This window comes from Cricetulus griseus, chromosome 3, assembly GCF_003668045.3.
Source record: "Cricetulus griseus strain 17A/GY chromosome 3, alternate assembly CriGri-PICRH-1.0, whole genome shotgun sequence".
In the NCBI taxonomy this organism is placed as follows: Eukaryota; Metazoa; Chordata; class Mammalia; order Rodentia; family Cricetidae; genus Cricetulus; species Cricetulus griseus.
The window spans coordinates 82,425,622-82,448,030 of NC_048596.1; the positions used below are offsets into that span (position 1 = coordinate 82,425,622).

A 22,409-nucleotide genomic window follows, 5' to 3' on the forward strand; every position below is an offset into this window, starting at 1 on the left:
CCTTCTACTTTGATGTCCTTACCATAAGAAAGGTGTTGAACCCAGGGCCTCATTAATGTCAAGAGAGTGCTCTACGATTAAACTTCTGCCCTGGTTTTACAGGCAGATATTGGGGAAGAAAATTGAAGTGGCCTTTATTGAAATGATTTGACCACCATATCCAGGCTGTAGTCATTCCTCCCGGAATCCCGTGTTCTTTTGTAGTCAGTTTCTGAACCTAGCCAGTGCCTCTTCATGGTTTAGAATGTCACAACAAGTATGTGGTTGGTTTTAAAAGGGTGGTAAAATGCACATAAAATGTACCATTCGTTGGCATCAAGGATGTTACATAGTCATTGAGCTTCTATTTAGTTTTGGAATTTTCTCTATATCCGTCAAGTAGTCACTGCATCCAGCCCCTGGCAACCACAGTCCTGCCATGTGAATCTGTCTAGTCCTATGAGTAGAATTGTGTAGTATATTTCCTTTTGTGTCTAGCTCATATCACTTCGTCTGAAGTTTTTCACTTTTGTCCAAGGTGTTAAATGTGTCAGTGCTTTATTCCTTCTTACTGATGGATCATATTCTGTTGTGCAGATGCGCTGCATCTCTAGCCTTTCTTCCACCTCTTGACTAAAGCAACTTTATGTATGCTTTTATTGCAACGTGTATTTTCAGTTTTGGATATACACCTTAAAAGAGATTTGCTGGACTACATGGTAATTTTCTGGCTTTTGAAGGATGGTGAAACTGATTTCTGAAGTGACTGTAGTGTTTTCATTCCCACAGCAATGCAGAAAGGGCTCTAGGTTTTCTACATCCTCATAAACCCTGTTCTTTTCTTTTTTTATTTTCAGATTGTAAATTCTGATTAATAGTTATTAAAAATTTCCTTATAGTTATGATTTGCTTTTCCTAATTATTAGTGATATTGAATGTTGTTTTCAAGTGTTCCCTGAACCTCTGTCTCTGTCTTTCTTTTCCCTCCTTTTATTTCTTATTTCTTGCTCTTGAGTCAGGTTTGCTGTGGAGCCTAGGCTGCCTGGACCTTGTGTTATGATCTTCCTGGTTCTCCTGCCACACCCTTATGAGCACATGCTCCATACCTAGTGTAGTTAGATCTTTAAAATAAAAATGTTAGATTTCCAGTACCCACCATCTTCTAAACTCCTCTCATTCTTTCTTCTGCCCTCTTTTCCACGCAGCAACAACTGCATTTATTCTCCTTTCTGGGAAAATGTGTGGTGTAAGATAGTGCCTCCTGCCGTCAGGTGCTAGAAGAGTGGTTAAGAGGCCATATTCCTGATCCACAGGCAGAGAAAGAGACAAACTTTGTGATAATGAGCTTTCAGATACAGGTTCTGGGAACCAAACTGTGGTTCTTTGGAAAAACAGCACAGTAACTCTTAGCATAGCTGAATTGTCTTTCCAGCTCATAATATAAGATTATTTAAAAGAGGGAGTTTTAATTTCTTCTGTAGCTCATCCCTCTGGCAAAACTCACAACTCTATTTGTAGTCCCATGAGAGCCTTGAGAGGTGAATAGATTTGAGACCTGAAAATAGATCTTGGATTTAAGCACCTGGAGGGCAGAGGCATGAGCACAAGTCACATCAGGAGTTGAGCTGGCAAAGGTGAAGAAATGGGAGAGGATAGTGCAGGTTGGCCATTGGGAGCAGATTATGTGGTTGAGGGGCATGTGGACTTGATGGAGATTTTTTGTTTGTTTATTTGTGATCTTATATTTTTTTAAATGAGAGACATTAAATTAGAAAACTTTACATTTAGGAAGAAAATTTAGCTGTGTTGGAAGGAGATTCTATAAGAGGAAGTATCTGAAAAGCTCAGAGGAGTTGTAGGATTGATTGCAGATATGTTATCTTTTTTTTTTTTTTTTCTTAGTAAAGGTTAGACTCTATGTGGGTTGGGGGTTAAGATGTTTTGGAATCAGAAGAGAATGGGGAAGTATAGGCAGTTGGTTGGCAGTGTTATGCTTCCAAGTGAGTAGTTGCTCGTTGGATTTATTTGGGGTTAGGGTTTCGCCAGCTTGTTGTGAAGAAAATCTTAAGCAAGATTAAGAGGCTTCGCAAGACTGTTATGTCACAGTGTAAGCTGGTTATGGGAGGAAGTGAATAAAGGGGTTATTTGGACTAGATGGAAGTACAGAGCTATTGCAGCTATAGCTACTTTGAAGAATCAAACCAAACAAGACAGCAGACAGAACAGCATTGAGAAAAGGAGCATTTGGAAATTGAAAAATGCATCTGGGTCTTTAGCTATGAGAGTGAAATGAAGTCGGGCATGGTAGTGCATGTCTTTAATTTCAGCACTTGGGAGGCAGAGACAGGCAATCTCTGTGATCCAGCCAGCCTCATCTGCATGCTAAGTCCTGGGACAACATGGACTGCAGAAAGACCCCGTCTTTAAGGGTGGGACTGAGGGGAAAGTACACTGAAAGACAACTCTTACTGGGCAGAAATGGTGGGTGATGTGCTGAAGGTAGGGTGAAGGTTTCAGTGAGCTGAAAAGTAAGTGGAAGTTAAGGTGGAATTTTGAGGGACTTGTCTGTGAAGAATCTGAACAATTAGATTGGGATGAGGTGTGCAAGACAGGGTCTCATGTGGCCCAGTCTAGTCTCCAAATTGCTGTGTAGGTGAGGCTGTCCTTTAATTCTTAACCTTCCTAACCCCACCGCCTAAGAACAAGCATTCCATATGTGTGCCTGACTAGATTTTTTAAAAAATATTTATTTATTATGTGTACAGTGCTCGGCTTGCATGTATGCCTATAGGCCAGAAGAGGGCACCAAATCTCATTACAGATGGTCGTGAGCCACCATGTGGTTGCTGGGAATTGAACTCAGGACCTTTGGAAGAGCAGGCAGTGCTCTTAACCACTGAGCCATCTCTCCAGCCCCCTGACTAGATTTTTAAAAGGAAAGGAGTTTACTTATTTGTACAGGAATGCTGTTAAGAGTGCCCTTGCAGGTGGTATGATGAACAGTGGTGAAGTGGGAGAGTCTGTGTGTAGCCTACAGAAGGTAAAGGTACTTGGGAGACAGGTGAAACTCAGGCTCTAGGTGACTTCTCTAGGTAGGAGCTTTACTTGTGAAGATGGAAAAAAGGCTATATGTGCAGATGGAGGTGAATTTGGATTTATGGGGAGAAAGTTTGTAGTCATTTGTAAAGTCGAGAACTTTAGGTCACTTCAGTGGCCCCATCCATTTAAGGCAATTAATAAAGCTGTAGCAAAGATGAAATGAGATGGTAGATGTTCCTTTACTGGCTGCTGTGATAAAATACTTGACAAAAGCAGCTCAAGGGAAGGATTTATTTTGGCTCATGGTTTTAGAATGTTTCAGTCCATCATAGCAGGGTAAGCATGGCAGCCGAAGTAGAGTGTAACAGGAAGGAGTGGAGATGATATATTCCCAAAGACCTGCCTTCTTGACTCACTTTCTCTAGTGAAGTCCCACTTTCTGAAGCAGTGGTTTTCAACCTTCCTAATGCTGAGACCCTTTAATGCAAATTTTCATGTTGTCTGAAACCATAAAATTATTTCATTGCTACTTTATAACTAATTTTGCTACTGCTATTTTGCTACTGTTATGACCTGGGGTGTAAATATCTATGTTTCCCAATGGTCTTAGGTAACCCACATGTTGAGAACCACTGCTCTAAATTCTCTATATAGTCTCCCAAATTTGGGCTACCAGCTGGGGACAAAGCATGGTTGTGTGGGGGTATTTCAGATTTGAGCCTTTGATTAGGTTTGCTGCTCTTAGTAGGAGCTCATGGTGTTAGCTCATAGAGTGAATGTACAGTCTGTAAATCCGAGTATCATTTGAAGGTCTTGTTATAGATTATAATTATAGTAGCTCAAAGGAGTGTGAATCAGTGGATGGAGTTCATCAGGCTTTTCTCTGAAAACAGTTATGCCCATGAAGCAAAGGTTGCAGCCTAAAATAATTTCCTTTGCACCTTCTATTTACTAGGGTTAAAGGTCAACAAACATAATATTTGAAGTTCCTTGAAAGCTACAGTACATTTGTTAAAGATGTCACTAAAATTATACTTTACCAAGAAATTGTATTTGATGCATTTTTAGTATTGCAAAATTAATGCAGATTTACTTATAATTTTGAAATGAAACAATATTCTGTTTTATTAAATATGAAAAACTTTTTAGAAGAGTTTTGTAACTTTTTAGGTGAGAGTATGTATATTCAGTGATTTTTAATGTAGGTGCAGGTAGGGGGAGTATAGTCCCTAATACCACTCTTACTTCTAATGCTAATTGCAAAGAAGTCCTTATATCAGGCTTAAAGGACACATAGGACAGAGTCCATAAAAGTTCAGGGTATGGAGCTTGCAATTGTCTTTCTCTCCAAGAATTGCACATGGTATGGTTTCCTGTTGGTATCTTTGTTTAACAGTACCCAACTGGGGTGCTTGCTCCAGCCTTTGTGAGTTTTTATTGAGGATCTGTAGCTAATTGCCTGAATTGCTATCTTAGTTTGTAATTCAAAGGTTCTACCATACTTCACACTGTTCCAGAGCCCCCAGGAGAACAAAAAGAGCCTTCATAGGTATGGCATCCCAGGATTTTAAAGATTACTGTCTAGATTCCACAGATAAAAGCCACAGCTTTTTTTTGGGTAGTTTTGTATCTTGTAATTTCACATTTGTTAAATATATTTCTGCTTTTCATCAGTCTACAATTATTAGAGTTTGTTTTATAATAAATAGGTAACAGAACTTAAATAATTAAAATTTGGTGTTATAGTCACTTAATCCTTAGATAGCTAAGGAAAATTTACCAAGGAATCATATTAACTACATTTTTAATATTGCATAATTGATGCAAATTCATTTATAATTTTGAAGTGAAATGATAACAGTTTTATTTGCACACTTTTTTTTGAGAAAAGTTTTTTTTTTTTTTTTTTTTTTATAAATCTGTGGGAGAAATGGCTAAGCGGTGAAGAGTACTACTGGTTACTCTTGCAGAGGACTTGGGTTCAGTTCCCAGCATTTACTTGGGGGGCTCACAACCATCTATGTAACTCCAGTTCCAAGGGATCGTACACCCCCTTCTGGCTTCTGCAGGCACCAGGTATGCGTGGGATGTGTACAAACATACATGCAAGCAAGATGTTCCTACACATAGAGTAAAAATAAGAGGGAAAGTGTCTGAGACTTCCAAATGAGTCCTTCATCCCCTGACTTGCTCTTAGGACCATTTTTCTAATGTGAAAATGATGTTCCTGAAGCTCCAGGCTTTTTTGTCCTTTCTTCTTCATGAAAGCATGCTTGAATCCAGGTGAGTAAGAGACTGTCCTGGTTAGTATTTGGTCAACTTGACCCAAGCTAGAGTCATTTGGGAAGAGGAAACCTCAATTGAGAAATGCCATTATCAAGTTGGCCTGAGGGCAAGCCTGTGGGGCATTTTCTTTAAGGACCCAGCTCATTGTAGGCAGTGCAACCCCTGGGCAGGTGGTCCTGAGTTGTATATGCAGGTAGACTGAGGAAGACAGTTCTGTCTCCAGGTTCTTGCCTTGGATTCTTATCATGACTTCTCTCAGTGATAGAGTGTGACCTGAGAGTTGTAAACTGAAATAATCCCCTTTCTCCCCCAAGTTGCTTTTGATTACCCCAATAGAAAGAAACCCTAACTAAGACCGAAAAATTTATGGGAATAGTATTGGATTAAACTTAAAAGGCACATCATTTTTAAGCAATATGAGCTCCCAGCATCTCCTGCAGCTGCTTCTTGAGTACCATTGTTGCAAAGAGCATATATTGCTACCTTATTGCCTTAAGGGCCAATCTCATTTCCTGGTTTATACCCATTACAAATTAGGCCTAATCATGGGAGTGAAATTTCTTCAGCCCAGGTTAAAAAACAGCTTAAAGTGATGATGCTTATTCAGCGGCACCACTAGGTGTGTTGTTTGCATCAAGTCATTTTAGGGTCCTTTATGGAAATGCTTCTTAAGTTTTCCTAACTTCACTTTTCTAGAGGTGGCTTTTTGAGGAAAGGGGAGTTCTATTTAATGCTTATAGGAGCCGGACGACACAAGACTATCCAGAAGATACTGTTTTAACCAGTGGCAGATGTGTGAGGGCTGAAGATTTGAATCACCTGAAGTGAATAACCTAGATTTATAACATTTTCTGGATTTTGAATATAGGTAAATAAAACGAGTGATAATGTATTCACATGGGATCTGTATGTTACAGTTAACATTTAAATTCTCTATGTACTCAAGTTTTTTGTTTTCTTTTTTTCTTTTGGATTGCCACTTAAAGAATCTTTGTCCTCTAAGGCAAGAGTGGCTTTCTATCCGGGATTTTTGCTTCAGTGTTTGAACCCACAGTGGCCAAAGTTAAAGAAAGAGCACCTAACCCAATGAGTGAGATTTGCTTCATGTTTGAACAAATGTTTTAACTCGCTGTCTTCACTAATACTGTAACTGCTGTCTTACAGATTTGACTTGATGCAAAACACCACAAAGGCTCCATATTACACAGTATGCGATTTTTGAGGTATGAGCTTTAGAAACTTACCTCTCATGTGGCATGTACATCAGGCTTAACTTCAGTTGGATCATTTTGGGGAAATTTATGCATTTCTTTTTTTCCTCTCCACATTTTTCGAGTGTTAAAGGGACTGTGGAAATATTTTTGGATCCTTGCTAAGATTCTTAGTTTAACAGATATATTTTCTTTTTCCACTAAATTGAAACACTAATTCTGGTAGATAGCTTTTTCAGCCCTTTTAACTTAGCTTTCCTAACACTGATTCCTGCCTCCTGGAGTTGAAATCTGTATTTTCTGTTTTGTGCTTTGCTGCATCTTAATTGCTTATTTCTGTTCTTAAAAGTCTGTTATTTGGACTGGGGTGGTCTTGTCATGTTGGCGCTAACAGCCTAACATAGATAGTTTCTGAGACATTAGTAGTTTAGAAATTGTAAAAGCTGTTTCATATAATGCTCAGCTATTTTGTGCATTTTGCTTCAAAGTACATATACTCAATGCTGGCTGGAAATGTGAATTTGCATTACAAGTGCTTGACCAGGAGGACATGTGGGACAGTTCTGATGCAGTGGTTCTGCCTAGTGAATTGTTATTACATTTTTTCAAAACTAATTTTGTGCTGAAAAAATTTTCAGTGTTCATAATCCTTGGGAATTAAAAACCTGTGTTTCTAATGAATTAGGAAATCACTTTTGGTTTTGTAAACATGAAATAGGATGAACTTAGTAACTTGTTGGTAGCAGTAAATGATTAATTTCTTCGTTAAAGAACATAAGCTGCTTTTACAGTTAGTGTAAAAACTTTTGATTGCATTTACATGCTCATGAATTGCTTATATATGCTTTCAGCTTGGAAAACTCGTTTATTTTGAATTATGACCATAATAACTCTTAATGTGCTTTGCAAGTTATGTATTTGTTAAGAATTCTATATCTTATGTGAGCCTCACAGCAGCCTTGTATGTTAGATAGGTATTAATCTATATTTTATATAAGATAAAACAAAGGCCTGGAAACCAAAGTGTGCCCTTATAGCACTGGGGCTGGAGTCTTATAGCCCAAATGTTTTTAACTTGCATGATCTGCAGTCTCATGTTACTACTATTTTTTTTTTTTTTTAACCAGAAAGCGCTACAGTTAGGATTGTTTAGGGTACATGTGAGCATAATGAGAATAGGAAATGCCAGCATGTGTAAATATTGGTAGGTGAGTTTTACATATCAGTATTAGTCATGTGCTTATCTGATTTGTACATTTACTAAGTTAATTTTTTTTTTTCAGGTTGAGTTAAGTGAAAACTCCCCTTCCCCTTCCCCAATCCCATCCCCTTTCTCCTCTCCCGGCTCTGCCAGGAAGCCCATAAGCTCTCTTTTCCTTCAGTGTTTTTTGAAAAAGTAATATTGAATTAGTTGATTATAGGTGCACATTTAATAGTGCTGTTCTTGGAGATACAAAGGATTAGTTTTTCATTTGTTTTTTTTTTATGCTTCATTGAGCATTAGTTCTTACTGACTTAGTGTACTTACAAAGTATCTGCATACATCTCTGTCTCCTGGGGGGGATTTCATGGATTTTATTTTTCTGCATTAGAAGAATTAGCTTTGTTTATAAGGGCACAAACTACATATTTGAATAAGACAGTCCACCCTTAGCAGTTTTAGGTTGCTAGGTTATGGTATTGACTCAGACTTTCTGGTTAGGGGTTCAAGTTTAATTGAACCTGTTCTGCATTCTGTATCATCAGGAATTGCAGTAAGTACAGACCAAGGTGTCCAGTTGGTGAGGGCAAGAACGGGATTATAAAGTAAAAATGGAGCATGTGTGTAAAATCCTGCTGCCTTTTTTTTCATATAAGAGAGGAACACAGGCTCATTCTGTTTTTGTTAGTACCCTAAGTTTTTCCAAAATGATCATGAGTTCAGGTATCATTTTGTTTGTTCTGTGGTATTGAGTACTAAACCTAGAACCTCCTCTTGTTTGTAGTAGGCAAGGAGCTCTAAACTGCCCTCTACCTCTCCCCCTATCAGATTTTTATGAGGTATGGGGTCACTAAATTGTCCAGGGTTGGTGTTGAACTTGTGATCTTGCTGTATCAGCTTCTGAGTAGCTGAGATTGAAGGCCTTCATCACCAAGTCTAACTCAGATGACATTTGTAATGAATAGAGAAATTAATGCTGTTACTACTGCTATTTTTTTTTAAATTAATTTCTTTTTCTTGGAAAATCAAGAAAACAAGTTACTTGTATTTTTCATATGCTAAAATCAAATATTTGATTTTCTTTTGTTTAACAGTTTATAATTAATACTTAGAATAAGACTCATAAAAATCTTGTGGCTTGTCTTTTTTTTATTTCACTAAGGAAATTGAGGTATAGAGCTAATTAAAGAGCTGATAGTTGGATAAAGATGCTGGTTTTGTCTTGGGCTTCACCACTTGTTTGTTAATATCCAGGTGTCAGGTATTATTCTGACAGTACTTGCATTACTGACCCCAGCCTTCGGATTCAGCATGTCTGGAATTCTGAGAAATTGCTTTTTTTTTTTTTTTCTTTTTTTTTTTTTAAACATTTTGTTTGCTGGGCTGGTGAGATGACTCAGTGTATAAGTGTTATTGTTGTCAAACCTGATATCTCAGTTCAGTCCTTAGGAACTAGATGGTAGAAGGAGAGAACTGTCTGCCCCAAACTCATTTTTGACATTTATGTGCTTGCTATGGTACTTATGGACACACATATCTCTACTGAGAGATACACTCACAATAAATAATTAAATGTAATATTTAACTTTATTTCTTGCTTTTTAAATAAGTTTAATTGGCATTCTTTCCAGTGATGGCATTAAATAGCCAAGCATAAACACAATCTTCCTTTTAGTTTATGTGTTCTTATAGCCTACTAGCTTTTCAAATACCAGTGTATATTTCCTTGCCAGATATTTGAAGATTCAGTTGAGAGTTCAGTAGACACTGTCATGAAGTACTAACTTTACATGGAATTTGAGAATTCCAGTTTCTTTGACATGCTAACAGTATTTTTCATTTATAACTGGGAAGACTGATCGATAAGCTTTTGTGGAAAGAGAGTGTAGGAAGAACTACTTTTTAGAATCACATTATGGAAGCAAGAGTGACCAGTTATTTAGTTTTCCTGGGATAGGAGAATATGCCATGCAAAACAGTATAGTCCTGTGGCTGGGGAGGTGACTCAATCGATAAAATGCTTGTTGCCTAAGCATGAGGCCCTAAGTTGGAACCCCATATAAAAAGCTGGGTGCAGTAGCTGTGTTTCTAATCCTAGCTGAGGGAAAGCAGAGATAGGCAGATTCATGGAGCTCCCTATTCAACCAGCTTGTTTGATGGATGTGCCTCAGGACCCAGCAAAGCAAAGTGAACAGCTTCTGAGGAGTGACACCAGACCTTGACCATGACCTGTTAGTCTCCACACATGTGCACATATCATCTGCACGAATATTCTCTTCTCCTAAAAAAAGTAAATTAACTAAATGAGCAAATCAACATTCGTTGGTACTGTAATCCAGGAGGCTCTTCAAGTAGGAGAACATGAGCAGCAGGCAGTTCATCTGTTGGCAATTTCTTCTGAGTTGAAAAACTTACTAGACAGTGGAGTGCTTGATAGAGTTGTGGCTGAACATAAAGGTTAGAGGGGGAGAGATGCTGTATAGCTTTGGCTATTAATGTTTGCTTAAAGCTCTAATACTAATTTTTATTTTTCTTTTCTTCTCTCTCTCTTTTTTTCTTCAGAACTGATAGTGCATCAGCCGACCCAGATACTTTAAAATACTCCTCATCCAGAGATAGGGGTGTTTCTTCCTCTTATGGACTGCAACCTTCAAATTCAGCTGTGGTGTCTCGGCAAAGGCACGATGATACCAGAGGCCATGTTGACATACAGAATGACGAAAAGGGTATATATATATATAAATATATGTACACACACACACACACACACACAGATTTTTCTATTGCTGGCGAATGCTATTGTTTTAGACTGGCGCTCTCTCTCTCTCTCTCTCTCTCTCTCTCTCTCTCTCTCACATCTGTCTCTCTCTCATCTGTCTCTGTCACTCTTCCTCCTTCCTTCCCTCTATTCATTTTTTAATGTATTGAAAAAATAGGTACCAGATATTATTTTTGAAAAACTTCAAAAGTTTGCCTGTTTAAAGAATTTCTTTTAATGCATATAGTTTAAATGCATTGTACACTTGTAACATTTGAGGTTCTCTGGTTACTGTCTCTTGTATACTCACCCAAAATGTTCTTAGGCAGAGTGTAAAATCTGTCTGAATTTTAACTTTTGTTTCTCTACTTACCTTCCAATGAATAAATCAAAATGGTTTGGAGTCAAAGTAGCACAGGGGAGATGGGGGAGAAGCAAAGGCTGTAAATGGATAAGATCCTGAACTGTTGAGTTGAGGGAATGAAACTGGGGCCCTGTTAAGATAATGTACACATTGCTTTTTTTCAGGTGGCTACAGTGTCAATGGAGGATCTGGGGAAAATACTTATGGTCGGAAGTCGTTGGGGCAAGAGCTGAGGGTTAACAATGTGACCAGCCCTGAGTTTACCAGTGTTCAGCATGGCAGTCGTGCATTAGCCACCAAAGACATGAGGAAATCACAGGGTAAGACTTGGAAACTGGGGTTGACCACATTTAGCTCTCATGGCCATGACCAGGTAAGTGCAGCTCTGAATTGCAAAGCATGCAGGTGACAACACTTTACACCATTTTCTGTGAACTTCTAGCTTCTAGAAAATTGTTAGTTTTTTTTCGAGACAGGATTTCTCTAAAGCCCAGCCATATGGGTAACATCTTAAAGGGTTTCTGAATGGGTCGTAGATATGGCAAGTCCTATATACAGAGGGGACCCTTTTTAAAAGTTAAGTATAACTATACTTTGCCTTCTATTGCTGATTTTCCAGTGTAAATAGAGTGCTTTCAGCATTCAGGGTAGAAAAGATAATGTGTATTCCAGCAAGGTAGGGTGGTACATCCCTTTAATCCCAGCAATTGGAAAGTAGAGGCAGGTGGATCTCTGTGAGTTCAGGTCCACCAGGGTCTACATAGTGAATTCTAGAACAGCCAGAGCTATGTAATATAGAGAGCTCTTGCCTCAAAAAACAGACAGACTGACCAAAATAGAAAAACAAAACAAAACCCCAAATACATATTTCTTTTATTAAAGGGAAGTAAAATTTCATTGATAGAGCTGCATACAAAGTTGAGGTTTCTGATTTAAGTGGTTTGTTTTAGATAATTGCTTTTTGCACAGTGTAGTTTTATGTATATCTTAGTGAACATTTTGTATATATTACAAACATACCACCTTTTAAAAAGGGCGTTTAGCTAGGCAGTGGTGGTGCACACCTTTAATCCCAGCATTTGGCAGGCAGAGCTCTGTGAGTTTGAGGCCAGCTTGGTCTACAGAGCAATTTCCAGGACAGCCAGGGTTACACAGTGAAGCCCTGTCTCGAAAAACAAAACAACAACAACAAAAAAAAATGCATTTAACTTTTAAAAAACTGCTTTCTTGGGCTGGAGAGGATGGTGCAGTGGTTAGAGTACTTGTTGCTTTTATACTTGGTTTGATTTCTTAACAACCCACATGGTGGTTGGAAACCATAACTCCACCTCCAGGAGATCTGATGCCCTCTTCTGACTTCTGTGGGCACCAAGAATGTACATAGTGCATATGCATACATGCAGGTAAAATACACATAAAATGAATCCCCCCCCCAAACACACACAACAAAAACAAAAAACAAACAAAAACCACAAAACTGACTTTTAAAATTTCAGAGGTTGAGTGGCTAAGTTAAAGTTTCTGCTGCTGCCTCAAAGTGTTTGATGTCTCAATATTTGTAACATTTATTTCATCTAGTTCCGTTCCTCATTTACTCTTGAGTTGTGAGATTTGCTTGTGGTTGAAGAATTAGAGCACAAGTGATATAATGCTATTTTCCCTGTCCATCCTTATTGATATACCTTGGGGGCTAGGGGTATGTTAAAGAATCCTGTTCCTTCTTTCAGACATAGTAGTTTCTTGAATGTTTATTTTGAGATTTATTAAGAAATGAAACTTGATGTTAGATGTGGTTTGTTTACACATGCTAAATCATTTTGTTTAGAATCACAGACCTGGTTGTTTAGAATCACAGTCCTGGTTGGAGAGAGGGCTCAATAGTTAAGATCACTTGCTATTTTTGCAGAGGATCCAGGTTCAATTCCCAGCACCCTCTTTGGGCTCCTTTTGGTGCCAGGGATGTACACAGTTCACTTGCATACACATAGGAAAAATACTTCTATACGGAAAATAAAAAATAAAATACAATCTTCATATTTAGAATATCAGAAGTGTCAAGCACTGTTGGTATGTTTGTGCTCTGCTTGCCACTAGAAAAAAAGAAAGGTTCTGGGGCTACTTTTTCATAGTGATGCCATGGTGTTCACACTGCAAGTGGGAGTTAGATGTTGGTCAAATTAAATGTGTACTTACACATTAAACTTTGTGTTAGAGAAATGATAATACTGTGAACAAGAGGTTTTCTGCCAGGGGCCCCTCTTCCATGAGAAATAGAAGCATGACCTTTTTTGCCTATAGAGACATCAGCCCTGGCTTGTAGTTATTGCCTATTCCTGCTTTCTTGGTTTTTATATTTTGTTTTTCTTGAGGTGATTTCCTTGTTTTGCTCAGGTTAATCTAAAAAACTTGTGGACTCAGGAGTAGCTGGGACTGCAGGTACCTGCCATCATGCCTTTTCTTTTTATCTAGATCTTGAAAACAACTTGGAATGGAACTGAAAAAAAAAATGTTTCTACCCCCCTTTTTTTTTTCTCAGCTGGTCTTTAATGAAGTGCTCAGTTTGCTGAGGGTTTTCATTCATTTTTTCTTTGAAAGTGTTTTGGGGTCTGTGGAACTGTGACCAGGCATTCTTCTATAGATACAAAGAGAGAAGAGAGATCAGTATACTGGGTTTTGATATACTTCAGAATGCCTGAACAATATGCTTTATACTTTTAGTGTACTAGGTGGCCATGAAATGTTTATATTCACAGAGCGATCGATGTCGTACTCGGATGAGTCTCGACTGTCGAATCTTCTTCGGAGGATCACCCGGGAAGATGACAGAGACCGAAGACTGGCTACTGTAAAGCAGCTGAAGGAGTTTATTCAGCAGCCAGAAAATAAACTGGTGAGTAAATGCGCTTGGAGTTGCTGAGGATCTCAGTGTTCTCAAAGTGCACTCAAAGTGGTTTTGTGTTGGGAGGTTTCAGCAAGAAATGGTTTGCTTCTAGGAAAAAGAAGTTTCCTTAACTCTGTACTTGACCTATGTTAGGGTGCCCTGGAATGGTATGCCCCTAATGTATTATTTATGGTGGCTATTTTTGGCATCACTTTGGTGTCTTCTTTCATAAAGTGCATTTAGCTTATGGATAACCCTGCTGTCCATAGACATTTTCTTTGACAGGACAGTATTTCTATACTAAATATGAAGATTGTATTTTATTTTTTATTTTCCGTATAGAAGTATACACATAGTGGAAGTATGAGGTATGTGTTATATGCATGTAAGTCTGGTCTAGTGATCAGAGCTAAAGAAATGGAAAAGCTGGGGCTGAATAGATGCCTCTGAGGTGTGAAGGGTATCTACTGCTTTCGAAGGGGTCTTCAGTTTGGCTCCCAGCATTCATGTGGCAGCTCACAATTGCCTGTAACTCCAGTTCCAGGTGATTGGACACTTCTGGCCTCTGAGAGCACTTGTTCTCTCTCTCTCTCTCTCTCTCTCTCTCTCTCTCTCTCTCTCTCTCTCTCTCTCTCTCTCTCTCTCTCTCTCTCTCTCACACACACACACACACACACACACACAAATAATGGAAAGAAATGGAAAAGCTCCTTAAAAGACAATCTTTAGAGGCAGTTTGAAAATAATTCTCACCAGCTATGGTGGCGCCTGCCGTTAATCCGTTAATCCTGCCACTTGGGAGGCAGGTTGAGGCCAGCCTGGTCTACAGAGTGAGTTCCAGGACAGTCAGGGAGAAACAGAGAAACCCTGTCTCACCAAGGGAAAAAAATTTTTTTTTGTTTTTTGTTTTTTAAGATCGGGTTTCTCTAGCTTTGTAGACCAGGCTGGCCTCAAACTCAAAGAGATCCACCTGTGTATGCCTGAGGGCTGGGATTCAAGGCATGTGCCACCACTGCCTGGCTTAGTTCTTTACTCTTAATTTTCCTGATGTTAAGAGCTTGATACAGGAGAAATTTTAGTAAGAATGATATAAGGCAGAAAGCAAGGTCCTCCCCTCAATTTATTATGAAAAATTTTGAATATACAGCAAGTAGAAAGATGTACAGCGAAACTCATGCTGTCACCCCTAGATTCTGTCATTGGTATGTCACTGTATTCCTTTATTACCTCTCATTACCTATCATTCCATGTAAATGCTCTTTTCTGAGCTTTTCAATTAAAACGAGCTTGATTGTATCTTGTTGATGATTCCGACTCTTGTTTCCTATAAGTCTTTTATAGCTTGAAGGGAAACATGTCATCCTCATGTGATTAGCATTGGCAATAACAAGTAAACTGAGATGCTGTATAATCATAATCTGAATGGAAAGATCAAGTATACAATGCTATTTTTAAGTAGGAATCTGAAGTTTTTATAATTTTTTTTAAGGTACTAGTTAAACAGTTGGATAATATCTTGGCTGCAGTGCATGATGTGCTTAATGAAAGGTAAGTAAACTAATAATGGTCACATTTAGGTGACTTTGAAGGTAATTATAGAAACTATTAAACTATAAATGATGTATCCTGGACCTTGTTTATAAACATGTCTAAATCTTCATACTATTCTTAACCTGTTATTTATTATTAATTTTTGTTGAACACAAATGGAATCTACTTGGAAGAGAATCCTCTTCTTTCCTAAGCATTGGCTTGAAGAAAAACATGAGCTGAGGCTAGCTAGCATGCATGAAAGTTATGTTTCTGGGAGTTTTAGAAATGCTTAGAGAGCAGACAAAAGGGTGAACCTCATTCTTTAAATCATCTCTAGGCTTCTCAGATTTGTTCAGCGATTCCAAAGGATTGCAGTATTGGAATTAGCAGGTCACCGATGGTTGTATTTTACATAATTTCTGAATGTTATTCTTAGTTCTGGCTGTTATCCCTTTTAAGTTTGTGTGGTTTAGCTACTAAACATTTCCTACATCACAGTCGTTACATGTTAGATGTTATTAGAAATGCATTGCATTTCCTATTAATTTCTTGCCACCTCTTTCTATGATCCAGTTAGAAGTAGAACTTGAAACCTGGATTTTAGCACTTCTTAGTTTTTTAGTGTTTTTCAGTAAATACTTTTGTAAAGAAATCTAGTGTCTGATAAAGGGACTTATGAACATTATCGAATATAGAGGATACAGATACAGAATGGATAAAATTCCACCTTTTAATTTAGTTTGAGCTTTGAAAAGTCATTTAGAAATCCTTTAATACATGGGAGACATTCTTTTGTAAGAAGTGTTACACTTTTGCTCCTTGAAAACTAATGCCTTTTGTTTGTTTTTTGTTTGGTTTGCATTAAAATAAACACAGTAGCAAGTTGCTTCAGGAGTTGAGGCAGGAGGGAGCTTGCTGTCTTGGACTTCTTTGTGCTTCTCTGAGCTATGAGGCTGAGAAGATCTTCAAGTGGATTTTTAGCAAATTTAGCTCATCTGCTAAAGATGAAGTGAAGTTGCTCTACCTGTGCGCCACCTACAGAGCTCTGGAGACTGTTGGGGAGAAGAAAGCCTTTTCCTCGGTGATGCAGGTGAGAGCCAGGGACCCATAATGGAGTGGAGTGAGGTAGAGGACCAAGTGGAGGACAGGGCTTACCTGCCTACTGTTGGACACAGCACTGTGCAAATGAAATGCATTTTGAGTTTGAGTAAAGCTAGTTTTAAAGTAATTTAATTTCAAACATTTTGTCTTTTCATTTTTTTTAGAAGCTTCTCTTTGAAGCTGTTTCATAGAGTGACTTGCAGATAAAGTCAAAAAATAGGAACTCTTTACTCAAAGAGTTGTACTGGAGGGTCCCTTACAGTTTTTGAGACAAATGCTAAATATCACAATTAATTTCTGAATATTTTTTCCTCTCCTCTCTCTTTCACTTCCCTGAGTTTTAGGTTTGATGCCAAAAATTATTAATCTAAATAATGGAAACACCAATTTATGAATGTACTTCAGCTATTATTTAGTTCTGCTTTACTTGTGAATGTCTATATACATGGAAAAACTCATTCCCAAAAGGGTTTCTTTTGGTTAGAGCTTTTTGAGATAGGGTCTTACTGTTTAGCACAAACTGTTATCCAGTGTCTCATCTATTCTTCCTTAGCCCCTTGAGTGCCAGGACTATATGCTGTATCTGACTTTCCAGTTTAATCTGAGTAACATTTAATGTTTTTGTTGAGGGAGTGTTTGAAAAAAATAAGTTGGCGCCTGGAATATCTGATGTCTTTATTTTTGAGAGGCAGAGTCTTACTATGTAGCCCTGGCTGGCATGGAACTCAGAGATCCACTTACCTGCCTTTTGAGTGCTGGGACTAAAGGTGTGTGTTACTGTGCCTGGCTTTGTTTGCCAATTTACAACTCACAAACTGCTTCATTTTGAATAATTAAAAAAATACATATATGTGTATGAAATATCCCTATATGTTCTTCCTTGACTGTAGAAATTTTGGGAAAGTTTCTGATAATTACTTGTAAATAAACAGTATAGCAGCAAATTGCTCCTATTTTACACATAATTTTTATATAAGCATTTCATAACTGTAGTTTGAAAGATTCCAAATCCACAGGAAGATATATAGATCAGTTTGATAAGATCCCAGGCCTTGTGTATATTAGGAATGTTGCTGCTGCTGAGGTACCTCCAGCCCCTGCCTAATAACATTTTTATGTTTTATTTACTTTTTAAAGATTAATTAATTAATTTATTTATTATGTATACAGTTTTCTATCTGTATGTATCCCTGCAGTCCAGAAAAGGGCACCAGACCACATTACAGATGGTTGGGAGCCACCATGTGGTTGCTAGGAATTGAACTCAGGACCTCTGGAAGTACCCTTATTTACTTTTTAAAATATGTGCAGTTTTCCTGCTTTTTTTAAAAAAACCATTTATTATGTATACAGTGTTCTGCCTGCATGCATACCTGCACACCAGAAGAGGGCACTGGATTTCATTATAGATCGTTGTGAGCCACCATGTGGTTGCTAGGAATTGAACTCAGGATCTATGGAAGAGCAGCCAGTGCTTCTAACCTTTGAGCCATTTGTCCAGTCCTACTTTTTGGTTTTTAAGGCAGGGTCTCACCCTGTAGCCCTAATTGGCCCTGAAACTCATGATGATCCTCCCTGAGTCAGCTTCCCAAATGCTGAAAGTACAAGGGTGTACTACTATATATGGCTTAGAGGTTTTTTTTATCTTTTTTTGATAGTCGAAGTATGTATGGTATGCATGTGTCTGGAGGCCAGAGGTCAGTGGTTTCTTCTATTGCTCTCCTCCTTAGTTTATTGAGACAGGGTCTCTCACTGGCTATTAGTAAACCTCAGTAACCTGCCTGTCTGCAGTTTCTCCTCCTCTCATAGTGCTTGAATTAGACATGTGCCACATTTGGCCTTTACGGGGTGCTAGTGATTGAACCAAGGTCTTAATGCTTATATGACAGGCACTTTACCAGCTGAGCCATCTCCCCATGCCTGACACTTGCTTTATTTTCACATGAACACTTTTTGTGGAAGTATTTGAAGATAAATTAAATACATTTGACAATTCACTCTATTAGTATATCAGTATATATTGCTGAAGAATAAGCCTATTTCTCTTCTATAGCAGCAATATTATATACTTAAGAAAAGCATTTTATTGCCTTACAAACTATGTTCAAGTGTCTGTAATTGCCATTAAGTTACTATGTATATCTATGGTTTCTTTGAGCCAGGATCCCATTCAAGACTCAAGTATTGCCTTTGGTATTGTGCTTTTTAAATTTTCATACAATGATAGTTTTCCACATCCATTCCTTATATTATTATATGTGTTCCCCCCACCTTTTTTTTTTTTTTTAATGACTGTACCTTCCTGATTAGAATCAGTTTAAACATTTTTGAGTATGAATACTTAATGAGTTCATTACAGGCACCTGACAGCAGGTTATCCCTCTATTGGACTTGAAGAGTGACCACTGGTTGATGGAATGATCATCAGATCTTATTACGAAGCTTTTTTCCTTTTAAATGAGCAGTCTGGGTCTAATGTCTTGATCTTTGGATGTTCTGTTGTTTTAGTAATGTTTCACTTAGTTATTTTAAGCATCTAGATGGTACCATTGGCTACTGCAAAATGGTGACTTTAAAATTCTAGCTTTTAAATCTTTTAAAAAGATTCATTTATATTATGTTTTATGACTATTGTATGCGTAACCATGTGCTTGTGTGGTACAGGGTATAGAAAGGCCATTAGTTCCCCTGGAACTAGAGTTACAGATAGTTTTGAGCTCTTCTGTGGGTGTTGAGAAATGAACCCAGGTACTCTTCAAGAACAGCAAGTATTCTTAGCTGCTGACCCATCTCTCCAGCCCTGTATTACTCCCCTTCATTACATCCATGTATATGCATATATGTACATGTAAAAAAGAGCCTTTTCTGACTGGGGAAAGTGGTTTTTAGCAGCTGTGTAAGTGATAAGTCTATTTTCATTATATATACTCAGTCGAAAGAAGCCTGAATGTTATCTGTAGGGGCCCCATCCTAATTAACTCTCTCCAGATCATTTTGATTAGAAACAAGATGCATAAATTTTGCTTTTAAAGCATATTAGTTGCCTAAGATTTACTTTGAAAACAAATTTTGTTTTTTTTTTATTCTTTGTTTTAAGAAAAGGCTTTACTTTGTAACTCAGTCTTTTCTGGTCTATTTATTCTTCTTTAGCCTCCCAAGTGCTGGGGTTACAGGCCTGTGCCACGGTTCCTAGCTTTAATTGAGGCATTTAAGGAAATGAGTTTCCCAAGTATATCTTACTTTTTTGAGGATGTGTTGGTGAAGTAGAGTTATGTGTATCCCTGGCCAGCCTCAAACTTTCTGTGTGGACCAGACTAGGCTGAACTATCAGAGGTTCACCTTCCTCTGCTTCTTTGGTTGCTGGGATTAAAGGCATGTGCCACCACGTCTGTTTACGTGCATCTTTTTAGTTTTGCAAGTCAGGGTTTCTCTGTGCAACTACCATGGCTGTCCTGGAACTCGCTCTGGAGTCCAGGCTGGCCTTGAACTCACAGAGATCCGCCTGCCTCTGCCTCCCGGTTACGTGCATCTTATTTTTGTACTTTTAAATTCAGTTACAGACACAGCATTACTATGAATAAGATACAGAGGTGTTACTCACCACTAAAGTTAATTGATAAAAAAGGAATAATGTTAATAGACAATAGAATAGAGAGCAGTATTGGTTTTTAGCCTAACATAATGAATGCTTTTTCAAAAAATTAATGCAATAGAACTTGTTTCTTTTGAAAACACTGAACTTGAAATATTTACATAAAGTAGTGTTTTGTGTTCTCTAGTTTTGTATTTTATACATTATTGAAAAAATTTTTCTTTGGTCTCATAATCAGTTGTGAAGTGAAACTGTTTATTGTCAAATGTTTATGATTGTAACTTGCTTTTCAGCTCGTGATGACCAGCCTACAATCCATTCTTGAAAATGTGGATACACCAGAATTACTTTGCAAATGTGTTAAGTGCATTCTTTTGGTGGCTCGATGCTACCCTCATATTTTCAGCACCAATTTTAGGGTAAGTTTCTTACTGCCATCGCACCTTTCTCTGATGGTGTGATAGTTTTGTGAAGAAGTAGGGCATCAAATAGTAAAGAAATTTCTGACCATGTGAATATAACCAGTGATCTTTTGGAGGAAAGGGGTTGTCTGATGCAGTAATATCACAACAGTAGTGATCATGAAAATGTCAGTTTTTTAAAATAAAAAGTAACAACTCCGTTTTTCCCCTGACATTAATACGTGTTGCCCCTCAATTCCAGTGTCAGGAGGATTGAACAGCTTTTTCTAGGGTCTTTTAATGTGATGTGATCGCACTGATGACATATCAGTGAAACCTTAAAATGACTGGCCTCCTCTTTTTGTCTTCAAGGATACAGTTGATATATTAGTTGGATGGCACATAGATCATACTCAGAAACCCTCCCTCACACAGCAGGTGTCTGGTAAGTCTTAGCTTGTGTCAGTCCTGTAAATTCTGTGCAAAGAAGTGTGGGTCTGATCTAGCAAAAAGGGTTGCTTCAAGAAGATATATTAGCTGTTATAAGTGTCACTTAGTAGCTCTGTTGATCTTTTCAAAGCAAAATTATGTAGTAAATAGTAGGGTAGGAGAAATCTAGATTACAGTGTTGCACCCTCTGAGAATTTAAAGACTGTATCTGTTATATGCTTAGCAAGAAAGTCAAGAGGTTGGAATACCCAGAAACCTAAAATTGAAGATTCTGTGCCCTCTCTCTCTCTCTCTCTCTCTCTCTCTCTCTCTCTCTCTCTCTCTCTCGTGTGTGTGTGTGTGTGTGTGTGTGTGTGTGTGCGCGCGCGCGCGCGCACATGGGTGTTGGGTCCTGTGGAACTGAAGTTAAAGATAGTTGTGAATTGCCGTGTGTGTGCTGGGAATTAAACCTGGGTCCTCTGGAAGAGTGCTCTTCACTGCTAAGCTCTCCCTCCAGTCCCTATTTGTTGTTTCTATTGTTGCTTTTATGGTCATTTTAAACGTGCCTGACGTAAGTGGAAGATTGTCATCTATGACAGAGAACAAATGATAATTCAACTCATTTGCACACACCTGCTTATTTCACATGGTATAGTTTCCTCTCTTCTCTAAATCTGGTGTAATAACTTTTGACAAGAGTATGCCAGTTAGAATGGATAGTATCATTTCTGCTGTGAAGCCAGTTGCATACCCTTGGCAACTAGTCATGACCCTGGGATTTAAAGCTAGGTTGATAGTACATGGTGGCATTTTTAAGTCATGTGTGTGTGTGTGTGGGGGGGTGACATTGTGGATATTAAATCAGATAAAAAATAATACAAGATTTACATACTGATTCCTGAAGGATGTTGATTTCTGTAACATTAAAAGAGGCTTGATTAATTACCAGCATGCTTTTTAGTGGCAGTTCTAATGTTAAGATACATGGCATGTTTTAAGAATAGATAGCTTGAAAGCAGGAATCAATTTTTTACTTTTGGTAAACTCTTCCATGCCCCCCCCCCTTTTTTTTTATTTCTTTCTCTTGAAAATTTCTTCCATGATGTCAAGGGTGGTTGCAGAGTTTGGAGCCATTTTGGGTAGCTGACCTTGCATTTTCTACCACTCTTCTTGGTCAATTTCTTGAAGACATGGAGGCATATGCTGAGGTAAGTTGTAGAAAGCCAGGTTATTCTTAAAGATTATAAACAGAATTCGATTTAGTTTAAAATAATTAAGACTGACGTTTAAGCAGAAATTATAACATCATTGACATTAGTTTTTTATTTTATTTTTGCTATTTTTAAGCAACCAGAGTTTTTATATGCAAACACAATACAGACACAGGCACACGCACGCACACACACACACACACACCCATATACATGTATATGTCATTTGGTTTTTTCGAGACAGGGTTTCTCTGTGGCTTTGGAGGATGTCCTGGAACTAGCTCTTGTAGACCAGGCTGGTCTCGAACTCACAGAGATCCACCTGCCTCTGCCTCTCTAGTGCTGGGATTAAAGGCGTGCACCACCAATGCCCAGTGTATATGTCTTAATATTATGCAAAGCTTAAATGTTCTTGATAGCAGG

General features: G+C 38.1%; 1 protein-coding gene across 1 annotated transcript in view; it reads left to right on the plus strand.

The window, feature by feature from the left end:
- The window catches only part of Smg1 (SMG1 nonsense mediated mRNA decay associated PI3K related kinase), a 103,555-nt gene that overhangs the window by 17,585 nt on the left and 63,561 nt on the right, over positions 1-22,409 (plus strand). Inside the window, 8 exon segments of the mRNA XM_027410155.2 lie at positions 10,279-10,442; positions 11,003-11,158; positions 13,592-13,728; positions 15,209-15,267; positions 16,129-16,342; positions 20,239-20,364; positions 20,719-20,791; positions 21,886-21,983. Of these exon segments, the coding sequence (XP_027265956.2) occupies positions 10,279-10,442; positions 11,003-11,158; positions 13,592-13,728; positions 15,209-15,267; positions 16,129-16,342; positions 20,239-20,364; positions 20,719-20,791; positions 21,886-21,983 (1,027 nt within the window).